The sequence below is a fragment of the Salmo salar genome, chromosome 25 (assembly GCF_965601325.2).
Source record: "Salmo salar chromosome 25, fSalSal1, whole genome shotgun sequence".
Lineage (NCBI taxonomy): Eukaryota > Metazoa > Chordata > Actinopteri > Salmoniformes > Salmonidae > Salmo > Salmo salar.
Window position 1 is genome coordinate 34,053,701 of NC_138315.1, and position 27,242 is coordinate 34,080,942.

Consider the following 27,242-nt stretch of genomic DNA (forward strand, 5'->3'; position numbering starts at 1 on the left):
TTCATAACGGTGAGAACAGAAGCCTGCTTATAAGCGAGAGTGCTGTCTCTAAAGTAGACAGCTCTGACAGGACACTTGACAGAGTTTGCCCCAGAGTGGATGGTCTGCGTATGTTACCGAGAATCAATGTGTTTAGTTATGTAATGATGGCTGGATCTGGAATACTACCCTTTGACTCGTCCTGTGTAAGCACTAAGCACATCCAACGGCACATGTTAGAAAATCAAAAGTGAATCATAACTGACGAATCGTGAAGGGAAGCGAAAACACTTCTCGACACAGTGCGAGCCAAAGAAAACACATGCTCTTCAGTCAGAGTCGTGAAACAGCAGGAGTTTGTGTGTTACTGTGTGTTACTGCAGTTTAGTCCAATCAGTGTGTTTCCGGCCCTGCCTGAAGAATCAAAACCATATGAGAGTCTGAACACATGCCGTAGAACCACATGGAGGCTCTTGTCTGTTCTCTGCTAATGTTGATGCACTTTTTAAACCTTAGCTGTATCACTCCATCTAGATTTTATAGCTTCAGTAAATGTTATGATTGTCATCATAATTCTGGTAGGAAAGACTATGGAATTCCATGTGGAATAGCAATAAGGCACCTCGGGGGTTTGTGGTATATGGCCAATATACCACGGCTAAGGGCTGTATCCAGGCACTCCGCGTTGTGTCGTGCTTAAGAACAGTCCTTAGCCATGGTATATTGGCGATATACCACACCCCCACGGGCCTTAACGCTTATATATACATTTGGAAAGTAATCAGACCCCTTGACTTTTTCCACATTTTATATATGAGCTCCAGAGTTCCTCTGTGAAGATGGGAGAATATTCCAGAGGGACAACCATCTCTGGAGCACTCCACCAATCAGGCCTTCATTGTAGAGTGGCCAGACACAAGTCACTCCTCTGTAAAAGGCACATGACAGCCTGCTTGGAGTTTGCCAAAAGGCACCTAAAGACTCTCAGACCATGAGAAACAAGATTCTCTGGTGTGATGAAATAAAGATTGAACTCTTTGGCCTGAATGCCAAGCGTTACATCTGGAGGAAACCTGGCACCATCCTTATGGTGAAGCATTGTGGTGGCAGCATCATGCTGTGGGGATGTTTTTCAGTGGCAGGGACTGGGAAACTAGTCAGAATCGAGGCAAAGATTAACTGAGCAAAGTACAGAGAGATCCTTGATTAAAATCTGCTCCAATGCGCTCAGGACCTCAGACTGGGGTGAAGGTTCACCTTCCAACAGGACAACGACCCTAAGCACACAGCCAAGACAACACAGAAGTGGCTTCGGGACAAGTCTCTGAATGTCCTTGAGTGGCCCAGCCAGAGCCCGAACTTCAACCCAATCAAACATCTCTGGAGAGACCTGAAAATAGCTGTGCAGTGACGCTCTCCATCCAGCCTGACAGAGCTTGAGAGGATCTGCAGAGAAGAATGGGAGAAACTCTCCAAATACAGGTGTGCCAAGCTTGTAGCTTCATACCCAAGAAGACTCGAGGCTGTAATCACTGCCAAAGGTGCTTCAACAAAGTACTGAGTAAAGGGTCTGAATACTTATGTAAATGTGATATTTCACATATTTCAAATGTCAAAATTTAAAAAAAAAACAACTATTTTTGCTTTGTCTTTATAAGGTATTGTGTGTAGATTGAGGAGGAAAAAAAACGATTTCATCAATTTTAGAATAAGGCTGTAACGTAACAAAATATGGAAAAAGTAAAGGGGTGTGAATACTTTCCGAATGCACTGTACCACACCCTCTGAAGCCTTATTGCTTAAATATAGCTCACTTTATCCACTGGAGGTGTCCAGTCAGAGCTGCTATACTAAAGCTGTCCAGTAATGCAATAAACACTGGTTACATTTCACCATTTGTTACTTTAATTAAAAAGCTGTGATTAAAGTACTAATGCAAAGCAAAAGATCTTCAGACACAGTATTAATTGTTGGTATTTAATGAGTAACAAAATCCATAGCATACAGTAAACATAAAATATCTCTATATAATATAATGGAATGCCTCTTCTTGTAGACATGCTGGTCATGGTTTCTTTATTTTTTTAATAATCACTGCTAGGATTGCAACCCTTACAATGTAATAGGATACATATGCATCCAATCAGATAACACGATGACTCATGACAATGTATCAAACTAAATATGTTTGCTACCTCAGACAGAAATAGCATTGTACACATAAATGTTTAGGACATATCCAACTAGGGATAGGGGTTTGACATCTGTTCAATATTTGAATAGTATCATACATTTTTGTTGGATATCCAGATATTGAAAATACTTGTGTTTTTTTTTTTACTTAAGGACTATATTCAATCAGTTCCGCTTTAGCCGACATCGGCATAGTGGTTGTTTTGGCGGTGTCTGAGGTGGAACTGGAATGCAGACTAGCAGAAAAATAAGTGAAACTTGACAAATTATCCAATGGATTATGATAATTTGCTTGTAAAAAAAAGAGGGGAGATGCAAAAACATTAATTTGTGTTAATTTAATTTGCTCCATGGCAAGGCGGCCAAGTGTAGGGTCGTCACTAGTTAACACAGCCACAAAGTCATGAACCCCGTCTATTTCTACATTTTCACATCTTAAAATTGGATTTTTAATCAAACTCTCACCTAAACCCTAACATTAACCACACTGCTAACCTTAGCCTAACTCTAACCTTAAATGAAGACCAAAAAGCACATTTTTGTTTTCACGAATTTGTATGGTATAGACCATTTTGACTTTGTGGCTGTTTTATCTAGTAGAAACCCAAGTTTTTGCTACAGAGAAAAGCTGTTTGGCTCTCAGATGACTTGCGAATAGGAAGAACTTTACAGCATGTTTCTGATTAATTAACATTGCCATGTTGGTAGGTGGTAACATTTAAATAAAACCCAACTTTGAAACAAAACATAGGCTGTAAAGAATTTGCACGTCATCCCATAAGAAAAAAGGCGTAAGACTCACAGAAACATCCAAAGTCACACATTCGGATTTGGCATTTCAAGCTCAAATATATCATAATGTACTATGACTAAAAAGATTAATTATTTACATCATTGTGCAACATAATGGGTAAGCTCTGGCCATCGTCTTTCAGCTCGAGAAATTTATTCCTACTGTTGTGGGTGTTTAAAATAGGCCTATACATTTTTTTTCTAGCAGAAATGTATATTCACACAAGTATTCGAATACTAACATCCGTTCGGACATTTTAATATTCAAATAATCATGCTCATCCCTATATCCAACATCATAATTTGGCATGGAACACTGTGTGAGTCACACGGTTTGCACTGTGGCCCACAACATGTAGTCAGACACACACGCACACACAGACACATGCACGCCCACATACAAGCTGTCTCTCGCACTCACAGACATACATTGACACACACAGGATATATCCCAATAAAAGATTCAGAATGTAGTTCCTCTTTTTCGTGTTGATAGTCTGCAGCATTTATACACATCTGTCCAGCATTGTGGCTGTGGCTGCCTACACATGGATGCAGTAAAGCTGTGTTGGGTTATTGGTCATAAAGCCCTCTCTGTCTGTGCTGTGGTCTGTGTGCTGATGCAGCGTCCTAGATGCCATATGAAGCACACATGTCTCACTATTATCGCTAATGCTAATATTAGCCATAACGTATTGTATGGTTACAGCTATGCTATATGTGGTGATAGAGATAGAGGCTGTGTCAACACTCCTACCTAGCTTCCTTTCCTTGTCTCCTCTCCTTAAATGATCACTGTTCTGAGAACTCAACATTTTCTGAGACAATTCCGGGACCTCTCTAGTCATTCTAGGTCAGGCGTCACAGAAGGAGGGAGATGAGGAAAGGGAGCTGGTTCAAAGCATTATGAGATTGAAGTAAACGGCAGGACTGGTGTCACAGAGCAAGGGACTCTCATTTACAATGAGGCAGCTTTATGAACACATAGACATTACTGAAATGGACTTCTGAATCCACAACACAATGAGTAAAAACATAGAAAATACAAAGTTGGAAAGTCGAAGCATAGCATAAATATGTACAAAAATATATCTAAAGTTAATAACAATCTCATAATGATAATATATGTACAGTATTTTAATGCCCTTCGAACTATTTTCAAAGTGGACTTTGAGGTCCCCACACCGCGTACGCACACACACACCTCTAGCAGTTTAGAAAATAATGCAGCTATTGGGTCAACTCTATATATAATCACTGCTGCAGCTCGAATACAGGCAATGCTAGGACAGACCGTTCTGTGAACTTGTGTGGCCTACCACTTCGCGGCTGAGCCGTTGTTGCTCCTAGACGTTTCCACTTCACAATAACAGCACTTACATTTTCCTGAGGCAGCTCTAGCAGGGCAGAAATTTGACTAACTGACTTGTTGGAAAGGTGGCATCCTATGACGGTGCCACATTGAAAGTCACTGAGCTCTTCAGTAAGGCAATTTTACTGCCAATGTTTGTCTATGGAGATTGTATGGCTGTGTGCTTGATTTTATACACCTGTCAGCAACGGGTGAAGCTGAAATAGCCGAATCCACTCATTTGAAGGGGTGTCCACATACACTATATATACAAAAGTATCTGATTGGCCAGCGGTAGGCCTATAGGTGTACTTGATTTGATCTCCAGGACCACCGGGTGGGCAGAGTTTGTACCTTAAATGATAAAAAAGTGCACCTACCGCAAACAGTGCAAATCAATTAAGAACACAAGGCTTTATCGTTGGGCTTTTTACAGAAATGTTTGGCGATCGACTAGGAAAGCCTTGGAGATGGACCAGTTGGTGACTACTGATCTAGACTATGTTCTAAATGTCCTTGATGTGTTTTTGAGTTCCAGAGTGTGTTCTAGAGTTCAGTCTCAGATCTGTGGTGTGTTCTCCACAGCGACGGCAGAGTACTCTGTCTCAGAAACATGGGTCTGTTCTATGAGCCTGGCCAGGCCTGTACGTGTGGAGTACTTAAAGATGAAGGCCTTCATCAGGTCGTAGCGGTAGTTCCTGTTGATGAAGTTGTAGAGGATGGGGTTGAAGCAGCAGTGGAGCAGGGACAGACACTGGGTGAGGTGCAGCGCCACGTAGAGGGCGTTCTCCAGCCCACAGCTCAGAGGAACCAGGCCAAGCAGGGAGAGGGCATCGGCCAGGAGCACCCCGTGGTAGGGGCCCCAGCAGCCGAGGAACACCACTATGTAGGCCAGGATCACCTTGCGGCTCACACGACGCTCTTGCTCCACTGCCGAGGAGGAAAAGGAGGAGGAGAGTGCTTTGGCCAGGAGGGCATAGGCCAGAGTGATGATAGGGAAGGGGATGATGAAACCAAGCAGGATGAAGCTCAGCTGGACCCCTACCATCCACTCCCTAGGGTGTTCCTCTGGGTACACCGGCCTGCACAGCACTACCTCCCCTTGTGATGACCTCAGAGCCCGCAGGAAGTACGTGTCCGGCAGGGAAGCCACCAGAGCCAGAAGCCACACCCCCATGCACACGCTGTGGCGAATCAGCTTTCGGCGCCGGCCCCCATCCTCACTGTCGGCCGGCCGCGTCACGCTCAGGTAGCGGTCGACGCTCATGCAGGCCAGGAAGAAGATGGAGCTGAAGAGGTTAACGGAGAAGAGTAGGTGGGTGAGCTTACACGCCAACTCGCTGAAGGGCCAGTGGCCGTGCTGTGCCAGGGAGCTCACCCACACGGGCAGTGTGACGCATACGCACAGGTCAGCCGCCGCCAGATGGGCGATGTAGAGGTGCGTCTCGTGGCGAGGGGAGGAGCTGGAGGTGGTGTGCTGGGCACGGATGTTGATCCAGAGGACGAGGCCGTTGGCGGCCAAACCGACCACGAAGATGAAGACGTAGAGGATGCACATGGAGTGGAGCAGGGCGCTGCGGTCGAAGGCCGTGGGACAGCCACCCATCTCCACCCGCGTCCCGTTCTCCAGGAGGCCTGTGAGGTTCAGGTCCTCCCATGTGTCGAACAGCTCATCCAGATCGAAGCTGTTCATCCTTCTGCCGTTTGCTGGGAACGATCACGCACACCTCACTGATCTGGGATCTGTAGAGACAAGAAGACAGCAGCCCATCAGTCCTGATATCAATCTGTCTGTTTGCCATGTCACAGTAAATGTTTGAACTATATTTAGAGAGCGCTGCCCTGAGTTCCTTTGACTTTTATTAACAAGATCTCAACCCATCAGTCCTGACCTCACTCCGTTCCTGGGGCAGAGCTAGATCAGAAAAGCAATTCACTTCTTAACAGAGCCCTGCATTCTACAGTATGTTATGCGATCTAATAGGCACCCAAATGAAATTAACAAAAAAAACACATAGCTTTTTATTATACGCCACCAGATCTGGAAAAAATCTAAATGTAGTTAACTCGTAAAACAATGCTTTATTAATTCATAATGGCTCTGTTGTTTTGGGATGATTGAGGAATGACTGCCAAAGCTGTCTTTTGCCATCCAGTCAGAGGGCAGCACCAGCTATGTTGCCATTAGTCCAAAAACACAACATCCAGATTAAATGTGAGGAAGTGGATCTGTAACCCAAACATTGTGTATTTTCTCAACTTTCCTGGCGTTCCCAGATTCAGCGTCAGTCGGGATGAGAAACCCGATGCCGTTTTAAATAATTCTCCTCCTTTTCGTGCTCGTTACAAGGGAAACATTAGCCTCTGCACCTCCAGAAAGAGAAGAGCTGTCATCGCAAGAGGATCAAAGGACAGCTCTGTCATAACCACAGCTATGTGATCTGAAAACATTTGAGACTAATCATATACAGTACACACACTCACGCAAAGGGATCCTACACACTCATGCAACATGCATCATGAACACTTACACACACGCACAAGCACACACTGCTCAATATTTTATTACAGCACAACCTCTGACCTCTCTGTATGTCTGATTGGTCCTCTTACACTCAGGTATGATGTCTCTCTTCCCCTGACAGTCAGAACATGACGGGAGGAATGTGAGGGATTGAAGAACAAACCCTAAACATGAAAACCATGAGTGATATAACCTCTCCTTTTCCTCCTGATTGGCACACGTCCACATACTGAGACGTGGGGAGACAGAGCCGGGATATCAGTGTTTGCCACTAGCGCTGTACAACCGGTTACACACAAATTTCCAGCCGGGTACATTTTCCACTTATACTGAACAAAAATATAAACCCAATATGCAACAATTTCAAGGATTTTACTGAGTTACAGTTTATATAAGGAAATCAGTCAATTGAAATAAATTCATTAGGCCCTTGTCGCACTCCTCTTCGTCTGAAGATATCGAGAAATCGCTGTCGGAAAAAGTGGACCAATACGCAGCGGGTTGCGTGCTCATCATATTTTACTTAAATGTGAACACAAAAACCAAGACACAATTACCGACAGGACCAATTCTGCAGGCTATATACAACGCAATGCAAAAACAACTACCCACAAACTACAACCAAAACACAAACCTATATATAGGACTCTCAATCAGAGGCAACAGAAAACACCTGCCTCCAATTGAGATTCCAACACCCAATTACTTAGACATAGAAATACAAAGAACTAGAATGAACCTAGACATACAAAACATAGAACATAAACCCGGAAATAATAAATCAAACACACCTACAAAATTCACACTCAGCCTAAACCATACAAAACAAATACCCATCTGCCACATCCTGACCAAATTATAATACAATTACTCCCTTTGCTGGTCAGGACGTGACAGCCCTAGTATATGGATTTCACATGACTGGGCAGGGGTTCAGCCATGGGTGGGCCTGGGAGGGCATAGGCCCAACCACTTGGCAGCCAGGCCCACCCACTGGGGAGCCATAATTGTGGAAATGCATATCCTGCTATAAAATACTTTAATCTCAAGAGAGGACAGGTTAATTGTTAAAAAAGGTTTATGTTTTCTTACCTAGAAAATAGTCCTGATCATATAAGCTTAGAAGATATCCCCCCAAAAAAACAATACACTGAATGAATACCTTTTCAGGATCCTGGCTGGCTACTTTTTCTATTTGGCTGGCTACTCCGTGTGCTTCTGGAAAACACTGGGTTGCCAGGGGGTTTAACTACTTTAGACCCGGTCCAGCCATGGTCAAAGACAGTCAGCGCCGCTGGGCGACACAGCGTGTTAAAGTGCATTGAAACGTGACCGCTTAGAGCAGCTGGGTGTGTGAGAGCTGTGTGATAGTGTGTGACCGCAGAATACCACGTTGCCCACGCCAAGCTGTCTGCGATATCTGTGACTGAGTGTGTTAGTGCATGTACCTGGAGCAGTGGCCAATAGACATGTGTGTGTTGTGTTAGGGCTGTCTGTGGTTTCAGCTCATTCTTTCAACGATCATGGCGCTATTCAATTGATAGCCCCTTTCATTGCTATTTGGCACTTGACCCCTTCACCTCTGGCACACAACATCAAATCAAATAATTTGTATTGGTCACATACACATGGTTAGCTGGTGTTATTGCGAGTGTAGCGAAATGCTTGTGTTTCTAGTTCCGACAGCGCAGTAATATCTAACATGTAATCTAACAATTCCACAACAACTACCAAATACACACAAATCTAAGTAAATTAATGGAATAAGAACATATACATATAAATATATGGATGAGCAATGACAGAGCAGCATAGGCAAGATGCAATAGATGGTATAAAATATAGTATATACATATGAGATGGGTGATGCACGATATGTAAACATTATTAAAGTGGCCTTATTAAAGTGACTAGTGATCCAGTTATTAAAGTGGCCAATGATTTCAAGTCTATTTGTAGGCAGCAGCCTCTCTGTGTTAGTGATGGCTGTTTAACAGTCTGATGGCCTTGAGATAGAAGCTGTTTTTCAGTCTCTTGTTCCCAACTTTGATGCACCTGTACTGACCTCGCCTTCAGGATGGTAGTGGGGTGAACAGGCAGTGGCTCTGGTGGTTGTTGTCCTTGATGATCTTTTTGGCCTTCCTGTGACATCGAGTGCTGTAGGTGTCCTGGAGGGCAGGTAGTTTGCTCCCGTTGATGCGTTGTGCAGACCGCACCACCCTCTGGAGAGCCTTGCAGTTGTGGGTGGTGCAGTTGCCGTACCAGGTGGTGATACAGCCCGATAGGATGCTCTCAACTGTACATCTGTAAAAATTTGTGAGGGTTTTTGGTGACAAACTAAATTTCCTCAGCCTCCCGAGGTTTAAGAGGCGCTATTGCGCCTTCTTCACCACACTGTCTGTGCGGGTAGACCATTTCAGTTTGTCCGTGATGTGTGCGCCGAGGAACTTAAAACTTTCCACCTTCTCCACTGCTGTCCCGTTGATGTGGATAGGGGGGTGCTCCCTCTGCTGTTTCCTTAAGTCCACGATAATCTCCTTTGTTTTGTTGACGTTGAGTGAGAGGTTGTTTTCCTGACACCACACTCCGAGTGCCCTCACCTCCTACCTGTAGGCCGTCTCGTCGTTGTTGGTAATCAAGCCTACTACTGTTGTGTCATCTGCAAACTTGATGATTGAGTTGGAGGTGTGCATGGCCACGCAGGCATGGGTGAACAGGGAGTACAGGAGGGGCTGAGCACGCACCGTTGTGGGGCCCCAGTATTGAGGATCAGTGAAGTGGAGATGTTGTTTCCGGCCCGTCAGGAAGTCCAGGACCCAATTGCACAGGGCAGGGTTGAGACCCAGGGCCTCAAGCTTAATGAGGAGCTTGGAGGGTACTATGGTGTTGAATGCTGAGCTATAATCAATGAAGAGCATTCTTACATAGGTATTGCTCTTGTCCAGATGGGATATGCCAGTGTACAGTGTGATGGCGATTGCATCATTTGTGGACCTATTGGGGCGGTAAGCAAATTGAAGTGGGTCTAGGGTGACAGGTAAGGTGGAGGTGATATGATCCTTGACTAGTCTCTCAAAGCACTTCATGATGACAGAGGTGAGTGCTACGGGGCGATAGTCATTTAGTTCAGTTACCTTTGCTTTCTTGGGTATAGGAAAAATGGTGGCCATCTTGAAGCATGTGGGGACAGCAGACTGGGATAGTGAGAGATTGAATGTGTCCGTAAACACACCAGCCAGCTAGTCTGCGCATGCTCGGAGGACGCGGCTTGGGATGCCGTCTGGGCAGGCAGCCTTGCAAGGGTTGACACGTTTAAATGTCTTACTCACGTCGGCCACAGAAGGAGAGCCTACAGTTCTTGGTAGCGGTCTGCGTCGGTGGCACTGTATTATCCTCAAAGCGGGCAAAGAAGGTGTTTAGTTTGTCTGGAAGCGAGATGTCGGTGTCCGTGACTTCTTGCCCTTTATTACAGTAGTTTTGTCATTCTCCCTAATAGCAGCAGCTGCACACTTTTCTCTTGCTCTTTCTCCTTCCTCCCCCTCTCATCTGCCCCCCAAAGCAAAAGGGGAATATTCAGATCACAAACCTTTAGTTTCATCACACTCCAAACACCCAATGAGGCTGAGCTGGTTACAACATAGATAGACTACCTACCATGAGAGCTAGCAGGGCCTAAAATTAACACCTGCCACATGCGGGTAGATTTTAGCACTGGCAGGTAAGATGTCTGTCAGGGCTTCACATTGCGAGCATTTCACTAACATTATTTTGTGAATAAAAATTGTCACGTGTGATCACATGTATAGTCAAGTAGGATCACATTTATAGTTAAAGAAATGCTGCAGTAGCCGTTTTGTTTCATAGCTGGTAAATGAATCGCACTACAACTGCCTGGCTGGCGGCTGTGAACATGTGAAGAGCTGATTGAAAGATTTTAGAAGCGCTATGCACAGGCATAACAGTTGGTCTAATTTACTTGAAAAAAAAGTCTACAGAAGTGAGATTTAGTCCTTGGCTATTTACATTGTTTTGTTGACAAGCTAGTTTGTTTTTCTATGTTTGAGATTCAACTGCTATGGATGAAAAGACAATGCCTCTAGTCTAGTCAGACTCGATCTCACAAGTGCAAACATGACTCAAATCGCACTACCACGGTAACCTCCCGCAGTTAAGGGGGCAGGTGAACATGTTGGTCTCATCTGTGATTTTTTTTAAAATATATATTATTTCACCTTTATTTAACCAGGTAGGCCAGTTGAGAACAAGTTCTCATTTACAACTGCGACCTGGCCAAGATAAAGCAAAGCAATGCGACAAAAACAACAACACAGAGTTACACATTACACAAATATATTTTATATGATATTTTGGTAAAAAAGTTTTTTTTTTTTTAATGAAATTAAACAATATACCACATTACTTCTTACTAGTAACACAGTTCTTGTTCTAGAAACATTACAAAGCATGATCATCAGTTTGTGTTTCGTTTGTGTAATCTTAGCCGGAAAACAATATTTTGACTGGTAAAAAATCTGAGTGACTGGTAGATTTTTAAATCTACCTGCCACAGTAAGTAAGGCCAAAAAGTTAATTTTATGCCCTGCTCAAAGCCAGTATGTATGAACTTGAACATTATATTATTATATTTGGCACCACTGTAAGGGTGGCTGTATCTTATTATTGCTGATGATTACACATTAGGCAAGCAGCATGCAGGGCCGATGATGCATTACAATACAAGACAAAAAGGGAGCATTAAAAGCTGTTTACCTGTGTTAACCCTCCTCCACCAAACTTTACAGTTGGCACTATGCATTTGGGCAGGTAGTGTTCTCCTGGCATCCGCCAAACCCAGATTCGTTCTTTGGACTGCCAGATGGTGAAGCTTGATTCATCACTCCAGAGAACTAATTTCCACTGCTCCAGAGTCCAATGGCAGCGAGCTTTACACCCCTCCAGCCGACGCTTGGCATTGTGCATGGTGATCTTAAGCTTGTTTGCGGCTGCTCGGCCATGGAAACCCATCTCATGAGACTCCCGACGAACAATTATTGTGCAGGCGTTGCTTCCAGAGGCAAACTGGAACTCGGTAGTGAGTGTTGCAATCGAGGACAGACGATTTTTACGCCCTACGCACTTCAGCGGTCCCGTTCTGTGAGCTTATGTGGCCTACCACTTCACGGCTGAGCTGTTGTTACTCCTAGACGTTTCCACTTCACAATAACAACACATACAGATGACCGGGGCAGCTCTAGCGAGGCAGAAATTTGACGAACTGACTTGTTGGAAAGGTGGCATCCTATAGAGGTGCCACGTTGAAAGTCACTGAGCTCTTCATTAAGGCCATCCAATGTTTGTCTATGGAGGTTGCATGGCCGTGTGTTCAATTTTAGTCACCTGTCAGCAACAGGTGTGGCTAAAATAGCCGAATCCACTAATTTGAAAGGGTTTCCACATACTTTGTATATATAGTGTAGCTGCTAAAGCAAAATGAGATGAGGAAGAGGAACTCTTTCGTTTTAGTTATATATTTGCTATATTGGGAACCTTTTGTACCTAAGCACCTCAAATCGAATCACTTTTTAAAATCTTTTTACTATGCTATTAGATTATCAATGTGTCACAATTATTATTTTATAAATGTCTTATAATTTTATCAGAAAATAATTTTTTATAGGCAAGGGAACTACTACATTTTTATCAGTGAGACACACACACACACACACTTATGTTGAGTAATAAAAAAAAATTGTCTTGGGTAATGTCACATCCTCACCATAGAAAGCTTTTATTTTCTATGGTAGAGTAGGTCAGGGCGTGACAGTGGGTTTTGTTTAGTTTATTTATTTCTATGTTGGTTCTAGTTTCTTTTTTCTATGTTGGGGCTTTTGTCTAGTTTCTGTATTTCTATGTGGGGTTCTAGTTTCTGTATTTCTATGTTTTTTGGGGGGATGATCTCCAATTAGAGGCAGCTGGTCATCGTTGTCTCTAATTGGGGATCATATTTAAGTTGTTTTTTCCCCCCACACTAGGTTTGCTGGGAGATTATTTTGAGTAAGTTGCACCTCTTCGTCACAGTTTGTTGTTTTGTAAGTCTTGCATAGTGTCACAGTTATAATAAAATGTGGAATGATACACACGCTGCGCCCTGGTCTCCATCATCATCATCATATGACAAACGTGACAGGTAATTCCACAACATGAGTCCCTTGAGGGTAGTGTAACTTGGTGGACTTTGTTTTACTTCATAAACATGTTTTCCCATCTCAAGAGGTTAAATAAAATTACTATAGTACGTGCCTATTAATTGCCAAATAAAGTAACAGGGTTGAAGTTTTCATCTTAAATCAGCCATAAATCCCCTTAGGCCTTTTCACACTGCATTGTTCATAGCCCCAGGCTTAACCTGTACATATAAGCATTTGTTAACCTGGGCTAAACTTTAGCCCTGGGCTAAGGATTCACACTTGTATACCAAAGTCCTAGGCTAACAGACGCACACACATGGAACCAACATTCTATCTCTACCAAGCGACCAATGTTATAAGCATTATGGCATGTATTAACCAATTTACTCTTGCTTCTAGACTTCGATTTCCAACAGCGATGGTTTGTATAAACCTTCCTGTCTGCTTGTCAGACCTCGGAAACAATGTTTCGCTTTTTAAATATATTGCCCCTGTACAGAGAATGCTGTGCATGGACGAGACATTAACTTTTCTGATCTATGCGAAATCATGCAACACTATTTGTTTTGTTAGCATATATCCAATTAAATATCAATAGAAAAGCTATGAAAACTGATGACAATTGAGCGTTTTCGGCCCGTTCAGCTGTTTGTGGAGCAGTTGGCTATAAAAATGAGAAGACGCCGACTCTGCCGGACGAGCATGCTTTTGCGGCACAGTCGATAGCGCGCCGGACTTCGGGCTTGAAGGTCGAGGGTTCGAGACCTGCTCTCTGCTGTTTCATTACACTGGTGAAGGAAGTGATCGGACCTTGCATCCACGACAGTGCGTGTGCTTGGCCGGTGAGCGCGTTTCTGTAAGACGTTGAGTCGCAAGCTAGCGCGAGGACGCGCTCTTTGAAAGGAGGGAGTAGTGTAACGCGGAAATCGACTCTGCCGGACGAGCATGCTTTTGCGGCACAGTCGATAGCGCGCCGGACTTCGGGCTTGAAGGTCGAGGGTTCGAGACCTGCTCTCTGCTGTTTCATTACAATACGTTATAAATTTGCATACCATATGTTACGAATTCTAGCAAGGTGGCTAACGTTAGCTAAGCGTTAAGGTTAGTGTTCAATTTAGGAGTTGTCCGTGATTAGAGTTAGAACTCGCAACCATTGAGTTGCTAGACGTTTGCGTTATACATCTACCCATACAATCCGACCAACCACCCTACTTTTGTTTTTGCCTTAAATAACCATCTGTTTTACGTAACCATACCAAACGTAACATATCAGGGTTGGGTAGGTTACTTTCTAAATGTAATCCGTTGCAGTTACTAGTTACCTGTCAAATTGTAATCAGTAACGTAACTTTAGGATTACCCAAACTCAGTAACTTAATCTGATTACATTCCGTTAATTTTAGATTACTTTCCCTTTAAGAGGCATTAGAAGTTTTGATAAACTGAGGGATGGGCCTGGAGAAATGTAACCACTCTCAAATTAATAGTCAGAGCTATAGATGCGAGGACTGACCATCCCTGATACAAATATATATTTTTGAACCATGTTATGAGGCAAAAGTGTTTGTTTACATTTACAATGTTTACAAACATTGGAGAAAAACAAGCTTATATTTTGGGTTCTCATGGAGTGTGACAGTTGAACTAAGCTGATGCATTTATAAATTAGATTCTTCAGTAATCAATGGATATATACATCAAAAAATTGATGTTGCAACTACAGATTGCCTCTTTAAGTCTTTCAAAAGTTTGCGAGTTTGAGCTTGTGTCCATTAGGCCTATGGATTTATTTATTTTATCAGCATGAATTACATTGAGCAATAAAAGCCCCACTTTAATTCCATAGGCTTGGATCTGCACTATGCAGCTGTTGCAAGAGCGCATTTTTCACTGGCTGTCCACTGGTTTCAAAAACAATGACTGATAGACAGCTTAAACTTCTTGAATTCAACGACTATTGGTTTCAAATACACATTTAGATTTGTGAACAGCCATCCACAACAACCACAATCCGTAAGGTGCAAATATCTAAATGAGAGGACAGCAGTATAATTCACATCAATACGATTTGATTTGATTTGAATACGCTATGTAGATATCAATAAGTGATATCTGTATCACCGTAGACTACATCATTGGAAGACATAGCTTGTACTGTAGCCTACAAAAGCCTATTCCTGCTATTCTCCCGCGATCCATCAAACACATTTGATGTGTCATCATAGTGGTCTCTGATTTGTGGTCAGACTCACTCAGATTTTTTTCAATGCTGATTTGAATGTCATTAAGAAAACAGAAGTGTCCAAAAAAATTCTCTCGCAAACATCCTTTCTGAATTTAAAAGTAATCCTCGAAGTAATAATCTAGTTTTTCAAAAGTATCTAATCTGATTACAATATTTTTGTTGGTAACGTACCGGATTACAGTTAAACATTTTTTTTGTAATTTTTGTAATCCCTTAGATGTAATCCGTTACTCCCCAACCCTGCCTATCATACTAAAGGGAGTGTCTCGGATTTAAGTACAGAATAATACAAAATGCACTGAGACCAGTTTGCAAAATGAGTGACAGTTTTAAATGAATCATTAACTGCATGAAATGAATAATAATCTTCAGAAATTACTTTGACAAAGCAAAAAAAATTATTGGCCTTTAAAATGATTGGGGAAATGTTGGGGTTGAGTGGGTTAAAATCTTCTTAGAAGTCAGAGGTTGCACAGAGGGCCAATATTTGCACTTTATAAAGTCTCTGTTCATATTATAAATCTGATTTATAGAATTGTCCATGTATTGTCAATATTAACGGGAACTTCACATTTAATATGACAGGCTTTTAATGACAGGCTTTTAATATGCAATATTGGTGCACAATTTCTACAAAATAAAATATGAATGGGTCGCAAAAGGGACTCATTTCGTGGAACGACACCTTTACACACGACCTGAAGCCTATCTATTTGAGTGCACATTCAATTCCGTCCCATTGTAATCAGGTTTAAATCTGCCGTGACAACAAACCACATTCCTTATCAAATGCCAGCGGACTCAGTGTAGTAAACTGGCGGCGCTCATTGAATGGGCACAGCTAATCCGCGCGCCCCGCTGCGAAAGAGGATGTCTCTATCTATGACTAGAATGACTTGAGAAGTTTCAGAGGCCAGTAGTCACATTAGGCTAATATCTTACACAAAACTCCGCTGCAGCAATACACCATTAGCCTAACAAATGCAGTGTTTGCTGAAACATAAGTGTTTCTGGAACCGACATTATAGGACTGCAGCTCTTTGGTCCGCAGCCTCTTGTTATGGAGATGCTCCTGTCAAGTGGTTAGCAAAAGAAGCTAAAATGTATGTAAAATGCCTTACTTGTAATTGAGAGAAAAAAATCCCTTATTTGTGGCCTCTTCGAAGAAATGGCACAGTGTCTAGTGCGAAGTGATGTCCAGTTATGTTATGCTTTGTCCGAGATGGGGAGATGGTGGTTGTGAGCTCTCCGCTATCTGGCTTTGACTGAGTGGGTGAGTGTCCCGTCTCCTCCCAGAGATAGTGAACCTGGCCTCATACCTCCCACTGCACTTGTTAATATACTGCGTAGTGAGTGATACGCCTTCCAAGGCAAGTCCCACAACACATTCATTGTTTCTTACAAGAGTGGAAAAGGCGTCGGATTTCCTTCCACTTTACATCCCACAAACAATTGCCCAAGAGACTGAAACACGTTTGTGCTTTGTACACAGCTGGATTTTTGGTGTGCAGAGACTGCCAAAGTGAGACGCTAATAGCAGTCATATCATCTGAGATATGTTTATGACAGAAATCTATACTTTTTTTGTGCACATTCCTCATTTCAATGTATAGCAACTAGACTAATTTTGTCATTTTGATTCTTGTGGTTTGGGTGATAGACCCATCTAACTTCATATAACATGTATTGCATTTGCCAATGCAAGCTTGTGGTTGTACCCTATACCATGAATACTGTATTTAAAATGTGTTATTCAATTGTGAGTATGAAAATATGTATTGTTCCCTTCGACACAAATAAAGTTCACAGCCCACACCCGTCTTCTCTCAGTTCCTCTCAACTGTTAGTGACTATTTATGAAACTGAGGTCAACAACATAAAGCTACCCATAGACTCACACCCACAGCCCTCCACTCACTCAGAGCAACCACAAAATCGGCTCAACCCAGCGCCTCCAGACATGTGAGACCAAAAACACCCAATATGATTAAAAGATGTACCAACTGAAAAAAAATGTATGGCAATTATAAACTGTCTATTACTTTGACGTCTGTCTGACATCCTGAGGACAATGTCAAATGCAGTGGATGTGGTATAGTCAAGAAACACAAGGCAAAATTATGTGCAAACATCACAAAAAACATTGCCAGAGTTAGAGCCAGAGTTAGAGCCAGAGTTAGAGCCAGAGTTAGAGCCAGAGTTAGAGCCAGAGTTAGAGCCAGAGTTAGAGCCAGAGTTAGAGCCAGAGTTAGAGCCAGAGTTAGAGCCAGAGTTAGAGCCAGAGTTAGAGCCAGAGTTAGAGCCAGAGTTAGAGCCAGAGTTAGTGCCAGAGTTGTGTCTCAGTCTAAGCCCAGGTACCTGTTTCTGTTTGCCTGCGGGCTGGAAAGGTTTGTTTATTTCTTAACTGGCGTACAAGACATTCTCTCTCAGTTTGGGTTTACTTATATACTGTTTCAACAGGAGCTGTTTTTATCTGCAATCTTGTAGTTTATTAATGATCAACAGTGGACAGGGTGGTCACTGTAAACTACCCTCATATGGCACTGAGAGAGAGTTACAGTAGAGGGGGCTGATAGAACAGTGCAGTAGAGGAAGCTGAAAGAGTTAAATTAAAGGATCGGTGTCCCAACCACGGGATGGTTAAGCTAATGTAGACTAATGTGATTAGCATGAGGTTGTAAGTAACGCACATTTTCCAGGACATAGACATATCAGATATGGGCAGAAAGCTTAAATTCTTGTTAATCTAACTGCACTATCCAATTTACAGTAGCTATTACAGTGAAAGAATACCATGCTATTGTTTGAGGAGAGTGCACAATTATAAACTTAAATGTATTAATAAACCAATTGGGCAAATTTGGCAGTCTTGATACAACATTTTGAACAGATATGCAACGGTTCATTGGATCAGTGTAAAACTTTGCACATACACTGCTGCCATCTAGTGGCCAAAATCTAAATTGGATCTGGGTTGGAATAATACATTATGGCTTTCTCTTGCATTTCAAAGATGATGGTACAAAAAACAATCTTTTACCAGATCTAATGTGTTATATTCTCCTAATTTAATTTCACATTTCCACCAACTACAAGGTATTTCCTTTTAAATGGTATCAAGAATATACATATCCTTGCTTTAGGTCTGGCTTTGGAAGACCACCAAAAACTCTGAAATCTCCATCCCTAACTACAACATTTTCAGACAAGATAGAACGGCCAAAGGGGGCGGTGTTGCAATCTACTGCAGAGATGGCCTGCAGAGTTCTGTCTTACTATCCAGGTCTGTTCCTAAACCATTTGAACTTCTACTTTTAAAAATCCACCTTTCTAAAAACAAGTCTCTAACCGTTGCCGCCTGCTATAGACCACCCTCTGCCCCCAGCTGTGCTCTGGACACCATATGTGAACTGATTGGTTAGAAGAGAGTCGGCCCGAGAATTGAACCATGTGGCACACCCATAGAGACTGCCAGAGGTCCAGACAACAGGCCCTCCGATTTGACACACTGAACTCTATCAGAGAAGTAGTTGGTAAACCAGGCGAGGCAATCATTTGAGAAACCAAGGCTGTCGAGTCTGCCAATAAGACGTAGGAAGACCCCAGCCACCCTAGTCATAGACTGTTCTCTCTGCTACCGCATGGCAAGCGGTACTGGAGTGCCAAGTCTAGGACATAAAGGCTTCTCAACAGTTTTTACCACCAAGCCATAAGACTCCTGAACAGGTAATCAAATGGCTACCCGGACTATTTGCATTGTGTGCAAATCATCCCATGTGAAGAGTCAACTCATTTAATTAAAGTTAAATTCTTAACTTAATAGTTTTTTTTTAATTTCTATTGGCAGGATTTAATCATTTGCAATTATGTATATTTATAAGGTAAAAGGTTTATGTTTCTGTCTCCATATGATATGGTAAATATATCCAATGCAAAAACCATCTACATTTAAATGGTATTAATATTAATTTGCATATATTTCCGTTAATTCCCATATATTCCCATGGAAAGTTTCCACCTCTGAATATTCCCCCAAATATGCAACCTTATTAGAGACAGAGACAGAGTTAGAGACAGAAGGAAATACAAGGTAGTGTCTCAGTCTAAGCCCTGGTACCTGTTTCTGTTGGCCTGCGGGCTGGAAAGGTTTGTTTATTTCTCAACTGGCGTACAAGACATTCTCTCTGTTTGAGTTTACTTATACACTAGTTCAACAGGAGCTGTTTTTATCTGCAATCTTGTAGTTTAATGATGTTCAGCAGTGGACAGGGTGGTCACTGTAAACTATCCTCATATGGCACTGCTCAAGGTCATCATGGTTTAGAGACAGAGGTAGGGAGAGATGGAGGACAGACAGCGAGAGAAAGAAACAAAAGTCCTTCATGTTAAGCCCTCTTCAGCGTGGCATTGTCCTCCCACCCTTATACCTGTAGGGCTGAGAGAGAGCTACAGTAGAGGAGGCTGAGAGAGTGTTACAGTAGAGGGGCTGATAGAGCAGTGTAGTAGAGGAGGCTGAGAGTGAGTTACAAGAGAGGGGTATGCGCAATGCTGTCGGGGGTACGCCAAATACAAATGTGATTCACATTTATTTTTTAAAGATACATATTATATTTTTCTTCACATTTTCGAAAAGTTCATTTATATTTTCCGAACGGAGCTATACATTTGGATGAGGTTTTTTTCGCGCCTGAGTAGCCTCGTTTCACTGCCAAATGTAGCAAAACGTAGCTGCTGCTCATTCCGTTTGCTCGAAAATGGATAAATAGTTTACAAAAGTAAGGACAGCGTCCATAGAGACACATACCAGCTCTACCGGTAGTATTGCTACTAGCAGCAGTACTACACCTGCACCTGTCAAAGATACAAGTTGTTTTGCTTCCACGAGCACATCCAATGCTAGCATCAGTAATTCTACATTTGTTGTTAGCCCAGCTATTATGGACACTGACAGCTATTATGGACAACAGACAGAGACGTTGGACCATCGAAGAGGCGCAAATATGATGAGAACTACATTGATTTGGGGTTCACTTATATTGGGAGTAGGGTCTTTCCTCAGCCACAGTGTGTTATAGTACTTTTGCACATATCTCACAACTCAATGAAACCGTCACTCTTGCCCAGACATTTTGAAACAAAACATGCCAATTTGAAAAATAAGCCACGTGGGTTTTTGAGTGAGAATTAAGACGACTTTCGAGTAGTAGACATGTATAAAAGCAACAGATACCATAAGAAGGGGCTATAAGCGTCTTATATGGGGAGCTACTGAGTGGCTAGGACAGGCAAGCACCATACTATTGTGGAGGACTTAATTCTTCCTGCTGCCGCGGATATGGCTGGGACAATGCTGGGGGAAAAGGCCCAAAAAACTATACAGCCAATGACTTCATCAAACAACACTGTTTCATGAAGCATCAGTGACATGGCAGGAGATGTTTTGAAACAATTACTGCTTTGCATACAAGCCAGTGTGAATTCTATGCATTAAAGCTGGATGAGTCAACAGATGTGGCGGGCCTGGCACAGTTCCTGGTATATGTCTGTTACGTTTATGAGGGGTCAAGTAAGGAAGACATCCTCTTCTGCAAACCATTGGAAACCAGGACAAAATATATTTTAAAAATACCGGACAGCTTTGTGACATGAAATGAACTTTGGTGGTCAAGATGTGTTGGAATCTGTACTGATGGCGCAAAAGCCATGAAAGGGAGACATAGTGGAGTGGTAACACGCGTTCAAGCAGTTTCTCCTGACGCCACTTGGGTACACTGCAGCATCCACCGAGAGGCTCTTGCTGCCAGGGGAATGCCTGACAGCTTGAAAGAGGATTTGGACATTAAAGCAAGGCCCCTGAACTCTTGTGTATTTTCTGCAATACACAATGATATGGGCAGCAACCATGTAACACTTTTACAACATAGAGAAGTGCGCTGGTTATCAAGGTGCAAAGTGTAGACATGTTTTTTTTATTGAGAGACGAGCTTAAAATTTTCTTTACTGACCATAATTTTCAGTTGTCTGACCGCTTGCATGATGACGAGTTTCTCACATGACTGGCCTATCCGGGTGATGCTTTTTCTCGCGTGAATGATCTGAATCTAGGATTACAGGGACTCTCCGCAACTATATTCAATGTGTGGGACAAAATTTAGTCTATGATTAAGAAGTTGGAGCTCTTCTCTGTCTGAATTATTAACAAGGATAACACATAGCTTTTTCCATCATTGTATGATTTTTTGTGTGCAAATGAACTCAAGCTTACGGACAATGTCAAATGTGATATAGCGAAGCACCTGAATGAGTTGAGTGCGCAATTACGCAGGTACTTCCCCGAAATGGATGACACAAACAACTGGGTTTGTTATCACTTTCATGCACTGCCTCCAGTCCACTTACCGATATCTGAACAAGAGAGCCTCATCAAAATTGCAACAAGCGGTTCATTGAAAATGTAATTTAATCAGAAGCCACTGCCAGATTTCTGTATTGGGCTGCGCTCTGTGTATCCTGCCTTGGCAAATCGCACTGTTAAGACACTGATGCCCTTTGCAACCATGTTCACTAGCATGAAAACTAAATACAGGCAGACTGTGTGTGGAAAATGATTTAAGACTGAGACTCTCCAATACAACCCAACATTGCCAAGTTAGAGGGGGTACGCAGCAGAAGGGGTACGGGACTATAAAAAGTATGGGAACCACTGCTCTACAAGATCGGTCCTCCTCCCCCCCCCCCCCCCCCACACACACAGGACAGTTAAGCTAATGTAGACTAATGCGATTAGCATGAGGTTGTAAGTAACATGAACATTTTCCAGGACATAGACATATCCTATATGGGCAGAAAGCTTAGATTCTTGTTAATCTAACTGCACTGTCCAATTTACAGTAGCTATTACAGTGAAAGAATACCATGCTATTGTTTTAGGAGAGTGCACAATTATGAACTTGAACATGTATAAATAAACAAATTAGGCACATTTTAGCAGTCTTGATACAATATTTTGAACAAATATGCAATGGTTCATTGGATCAGTCTAAAACGTTGCACATACACTTTTGGCCATCTAGTGGCCAAAATCTAAATTGCACCTGGGCTGGAATAATATACTGCTCAAAAAAATAAAGGGAACACTTAAACAACATCCTAGATCTGAATGAAATAAATAATCTTATTAAATACTTTTTTCTTTACATAGTTGAATGTGCTGACAACAAAATCACACAAAAATAATCAATGGAAATCCAATTTATCAACCCATGGAGGTCTGGATTTGGAGTCACACTCAAAATTAAAGTGGAAAACCACACTACAGGCTGATCCAACTTTGATGTAATGTCCTTAAAAAAAGTCAAAATGAGGCTCAGTAGTGTGTGTGGCCTCCGCGTGCCTGTATGACCTCCCTACAACGCCTGGGCATGCTCCTGATGAGGTGGCGGATGGTCTCCTGAGGGATCTCCTCCCAGACCTGGACTAAAGCATCCGGCAACTCCTGGACAGTCTGTGGTGCAACGTGGCGTTGGTGGATGGAGCGAGACATGATGTCCCAGATGTGCTCAGTTGGATTCAGGTCTGGGGAACGGGCGGGCCAGTCCATAGCATCAATGCCTTCCTCTTGCAGGAACTGCTGACACACTCCAGCCACATGAGGTCTAGCATTGTCTTGCATTAGGAGGAACCCAGGGCCAACCGCACCAGCATATGGTCTCACAAGGGGTCTGAGGATCTCATCTCGGTACCTAATGGCAGTCAGGCTACCTCTGGCGAGCACATGGAGTGCTGTGCGGCCCCCCAAAGAAATGCCACCCCACACCATGACTGACCCACCGCCAAACCGGTCATGCTGGAGGATGTTGCAGGCAGCAGAACGTTCTCCACGGCGTCTCCAGACTCTGTCACGTCTGTCACATGCTCAGTGTGAACCTGCTTTCATCTGTGAAGAGCACAGGGCGCCAGTGGCGAATTTGCCAATCTTGGTGTTCTCTGGCAAATGCCAAACGTCCTGCACGGTGTTGGGCTGTAAGCACAACCCCCACCTGTGGACGTCGGGCCCTCATACCGCCCTCATGGAGTCTGTTTTTGACCGTTTGAGCAGACACATGCACATTTGTGGCCTGCTGGAGGTCATTTTGCAGGGCTCTGGCAGTGCTCCTCCTGCTCCTCCTTGCACAAAGGCGGAGGTAGTGGTCCTGCTGCTGGGTTGTTGCCCTCCTACGGCCTCCTCCACGTCTCCTGATGTACTGGCCTGTCTCCTGGTAGCGCCTCCATGCTCTGGACACTACGCTGACAGACACAGCAAACCTCCTTGCCACAGCTCGCATTGATGTGCCATCCTGGATGAGCTGCACTACCTGAGCCACTTGTGTGGGTTGTAGACTCCGTCTCATGCTACCACTAGAGTGAAAGCACCGCCAGCATTCAAAAGTGACCAAAACATCAGCCAGGAAGCATAGGAACTGAGAAGTGGTCTGTGGTCCCCACCTGCAGAAGCACTCCTTTATTGGGGGTGTCTTGCTAATTGCCTATTTCCACCTGTTGTCTATTCCATTTGCACAACAGCATGTGAAATGTATTGTCAATCAGTGTTGCTTCCTAAGTGGACAGTTTGATTTCACAGAAGTGTGATTGACTTGGAGTTACATTGTGTTTAAGTGTTCCCTTTATTTTTTTGAGCAGTGTACATTAAGGCATTTCCCTTGCATTTCAAAGATGATGGTACACAATACAAACACATGTTTTTTGTCTTTGTATTATCTTTTACCAGATCTAATGTGTTATATTCTCCTACATTAATTTCACATTTTCACAAACTGTAAAGTATTTCCTTCGAAATATTATCAAGAATATGCATATCCTTGCTTTAGGTCCTAAGGTACAGGCAGTTAGATTTGGGTATGTCATTTTAGGTGAAAATTGAAAAAAAGGGGCAGATCCTTAAGAGTTAAGGGGGGCTGAGACAGAGGTACAAATCTCCATTCAGAGGGTCCCTCTCCAATCCCATGTACTCTATTCACCCTGACCCACTCTTTTACTCCCCAACCTTCCTCAACCCCATACTCCTCACCCACTCAACCCTGTCTCCATTGTACAACCCACCCTCCTGCTACACGCAACCTCACCCCCTCTCTACCTCCCTCCTTCCTCTCACCACACCCCCACTCTCACTCTCCACATATTCTCTCATCCCCCCCTCAACTCCTAACTCCTAGAGACAACATACGTAATTAAATGCTTTGGTGTGGTGAAGAGATCTCAGGTGTTACCATAGAAATTGTATTTCTGTGGATGTTATGTTGTTGTGTGTGTTTCATAAGAAAATGTGACACACTCTCATGTTGTTGTTTTGCGTGTGTGTAGGAGGAGAGTCATGTGATCTCATGTTGTGTCTCTGGGTCAGACTCATGCAGGTGTATATTTGGCAGAGAGTGTGTTCCTGTCACGTAGCACGGTCATAAAGACATTTCATACACTGACTGTGTCCCTCACAGTGACCATGAATAGAACACAGCTGAATCCTGATTACTGACTAAATGTCAAATATGCAGGAAAAGCCAGAGTTTACCAAGACGCTTTGTTATGGAGGTATACAGGTGCGAAATACTTATTTCTTACCTCTTCTCAGTTTACCTTTCGCTTGAAATGTCTTAGAGCGAAGGAGAGACGGTAACAACCTTTTCTCTCTTTCTGTCTTTCCCTCTCTTGCATTCTCTCTCTTCTCTCACTCTTTCTCCCTCTCCAGTAGTGCTCACTTGTTCAGTCACTCAGAGCCCCTATGTACTGTTATCTTGAACACATCTTATCCAGCCTGAGGATGTCTATCCTTCTATCATCACAGTTTAATAACTGGAGAAAACACATTGTCTCGAGCTTCATTCACCTGAGTATGACCTCTATGAATGAGGGTTCACCTGGCTTATCCTGGATCGTTCCATGGAAAGAGTGCCTTTTGCATCCCTTTGATAATTTAAGTAGAAACTGTGCACCAACATTGAATTTTAAAAGCCTTATATATTAAATGAAGTAAGATACTGTAGACCACATGCAGCATTCACATTTTTTATACGAATAAACGCTCGCTAAACTGCCAAAATCCAGCATTTTGACCTGTCCCTCCGTCAACCCTGTGTAACTTCTAGGAGTGATTTTAACCCACTTACTCCCAAAATGTCTCACCATCATTGTAAAGCCCTAGTTATTTTGTTGCTTTGACAAGGTCATTTCTGAAGATGTGATTAGTGATTAATTTATGTCTGTCACTCATTTTAAGGTCAACCCCAACATGAACTCTCATTTTAATATAGTGAAACTATTCCTTTAAAAAAAGAACACTGAAAATCTAAAAGCTGGTGAGCTGGTTCTACTCTTTTTGGAAATGTTCTGGTGTTTTCTGGTGGAAAACTGAGCAGGTCGAGCATAGCACGTCAACCCATATACAGGCTAGAAATGTTTTAACAATAAAAAAAAAATAAAAAATCAGGCTTGTATTCCATTGCCCTTCCCTTTTATCACATAACAAGCCTCCATTTCCCCTGTCACAAGCTAGGGATTTATGGCTGATTTAAGAAGAAATAGAAAACCCTGTTATGGTGACCTAGCTACTTTATTTGGCACTTAATAGTCACTTACTATAGTCATTTTTTATTTAACCTCTTGAGATGGGAAAACTAATTTTTTTTATGACAGAATGTTAAAATGAAGTGAAATTAGGGCTCTGGCAGTCATTGCATTTTGTCAGCTGGCAATTGTTATGCAAATGACTGCCAGTCTCATGGTAATTTACTATTAAAGAGCATATACACATATAGCATCCCCAGGCCTCCATGCACACAAGCCGCTGATGCAGAACTTTGGAACAGCTTCATTTAAAAAAGTATAATAAATCCATTGAATATAGCCTGCCCTACACCATCACAATAAATCCATTGAATATAGCCTGCCCTACACCATCACAATACATCCATTATTTTATTTAGGCAGGTCTAAATCAGTTTTATTTTTTCATGAGCATGGCCTTATTTCTATTACAGCATATTGAATGACTGTCATTCATATTCTATTCACCCAGTTCAATGTAACAGTGATAGGTTTAGGCAACTACATGATACAAACATTTTCCTTATACCCATCATGCTACAACATAACCTATGAATTATAGTTTACCACGAAGGTGACAGACAGTGACACATGGACAGACAGTGACACATTCAATACCGCCTTGCACACTCTTGCTTGCATCTAGCTGATATAGGGTGTAATCAGTACTCCAACAGTTGCAAAAAATTGTTTGCTTCTGTTTAAGAAACGTTTTTCAGCAGAATCGTCGGAATGAATACACCCCTGATCATGGGTAAACACAGCTCACTTTTATAGCAGCCTCGTTGTATGCCTTCTCGCATCTATGCACTCTTCTCCTCTCACTTTTTCCCTTCGATTGTGGACTTACATCAACTGTATGTGACCAGGCGAAAAAACCTTTCAAGCCAAACCATATCATAACCACTACACACAGCCTAGATAGTTGTCACCATATTAGCTAAAGTAACGTCATAGTCAACATAGCTAATAGAACTAAAGCTTTAGTAAACCCACTACAATCATGCAGTAACGTTACAGTGTAAGTAGTTTAGCACTTACACCGGCGGGCCCCGGTGGCAATAAATTAGTAAAACCAAAAGCTTACCTTGACTTGGAAGAGTTCCGGTGTTGGATAGTCATAGCCAGCTAGCTAACATAGCATCCCTCTGATTGAGCTGGGTGTTTGAGTAGGCTAAACTAGCTAGCTGCATTTGCTAGCTAAGTAAGTGAAACTGAAAGTGGGAAAAAATTACTCTCTCTATCTCTCTCTTGCTTCTTCTTCATTTTGGAAGAACTGAATTTGTTCAAAACTGTTAAACTATTGTCTTTCTCTCTCTTTGAGTCAACTACTCACCACAACTACTCACGTACCTTCTCCACTATGCAATCTGG

At 42.6% G+C, this 27,242-nt stretch overlaps 1 protein-coding gene across 2 annotated transcripts; it reads right to left on the reverse strand.

Moving 5' to 3' along the window:
• Positions 1 to 1,942: 1,942 nt before the first annotated feature.
• LOC106586625 (atypical chemokine receptor 3) lies at positions 1,943 to 27,242 on the reverse strand. 2 transcript variants are annotated; one of them, XM_045707681.2, is made up of 2 exons: positions 26,956 to 27,242; positions 1,943 to 6,058 (listed from the first exon to the last, which is right to left on the reverse strand). In XM_045707681.2, the coding sequence occupies exon 2, from the start codon at positions 6,006 to 6,008 to the stop codon at positions 4,875 to 4,877; it is 1,134 nt and encodes a 377-aa protein (XP_045563637.1). In that variant the 5' UTR covers positions 6,009 to 6,058; positions 26,956 to 27,242; the 3' UTR covers positions 1,943 to 4,874. The 2 variants fall into 2 exon arrangements, with proteins under 2 accessions (XP_045563637.1, XP_014029587.1); XM_014174112.3 differs by lacking the exon at positions 26,956 to 27,242 and adding an exon at positions 16,394 to 16,570.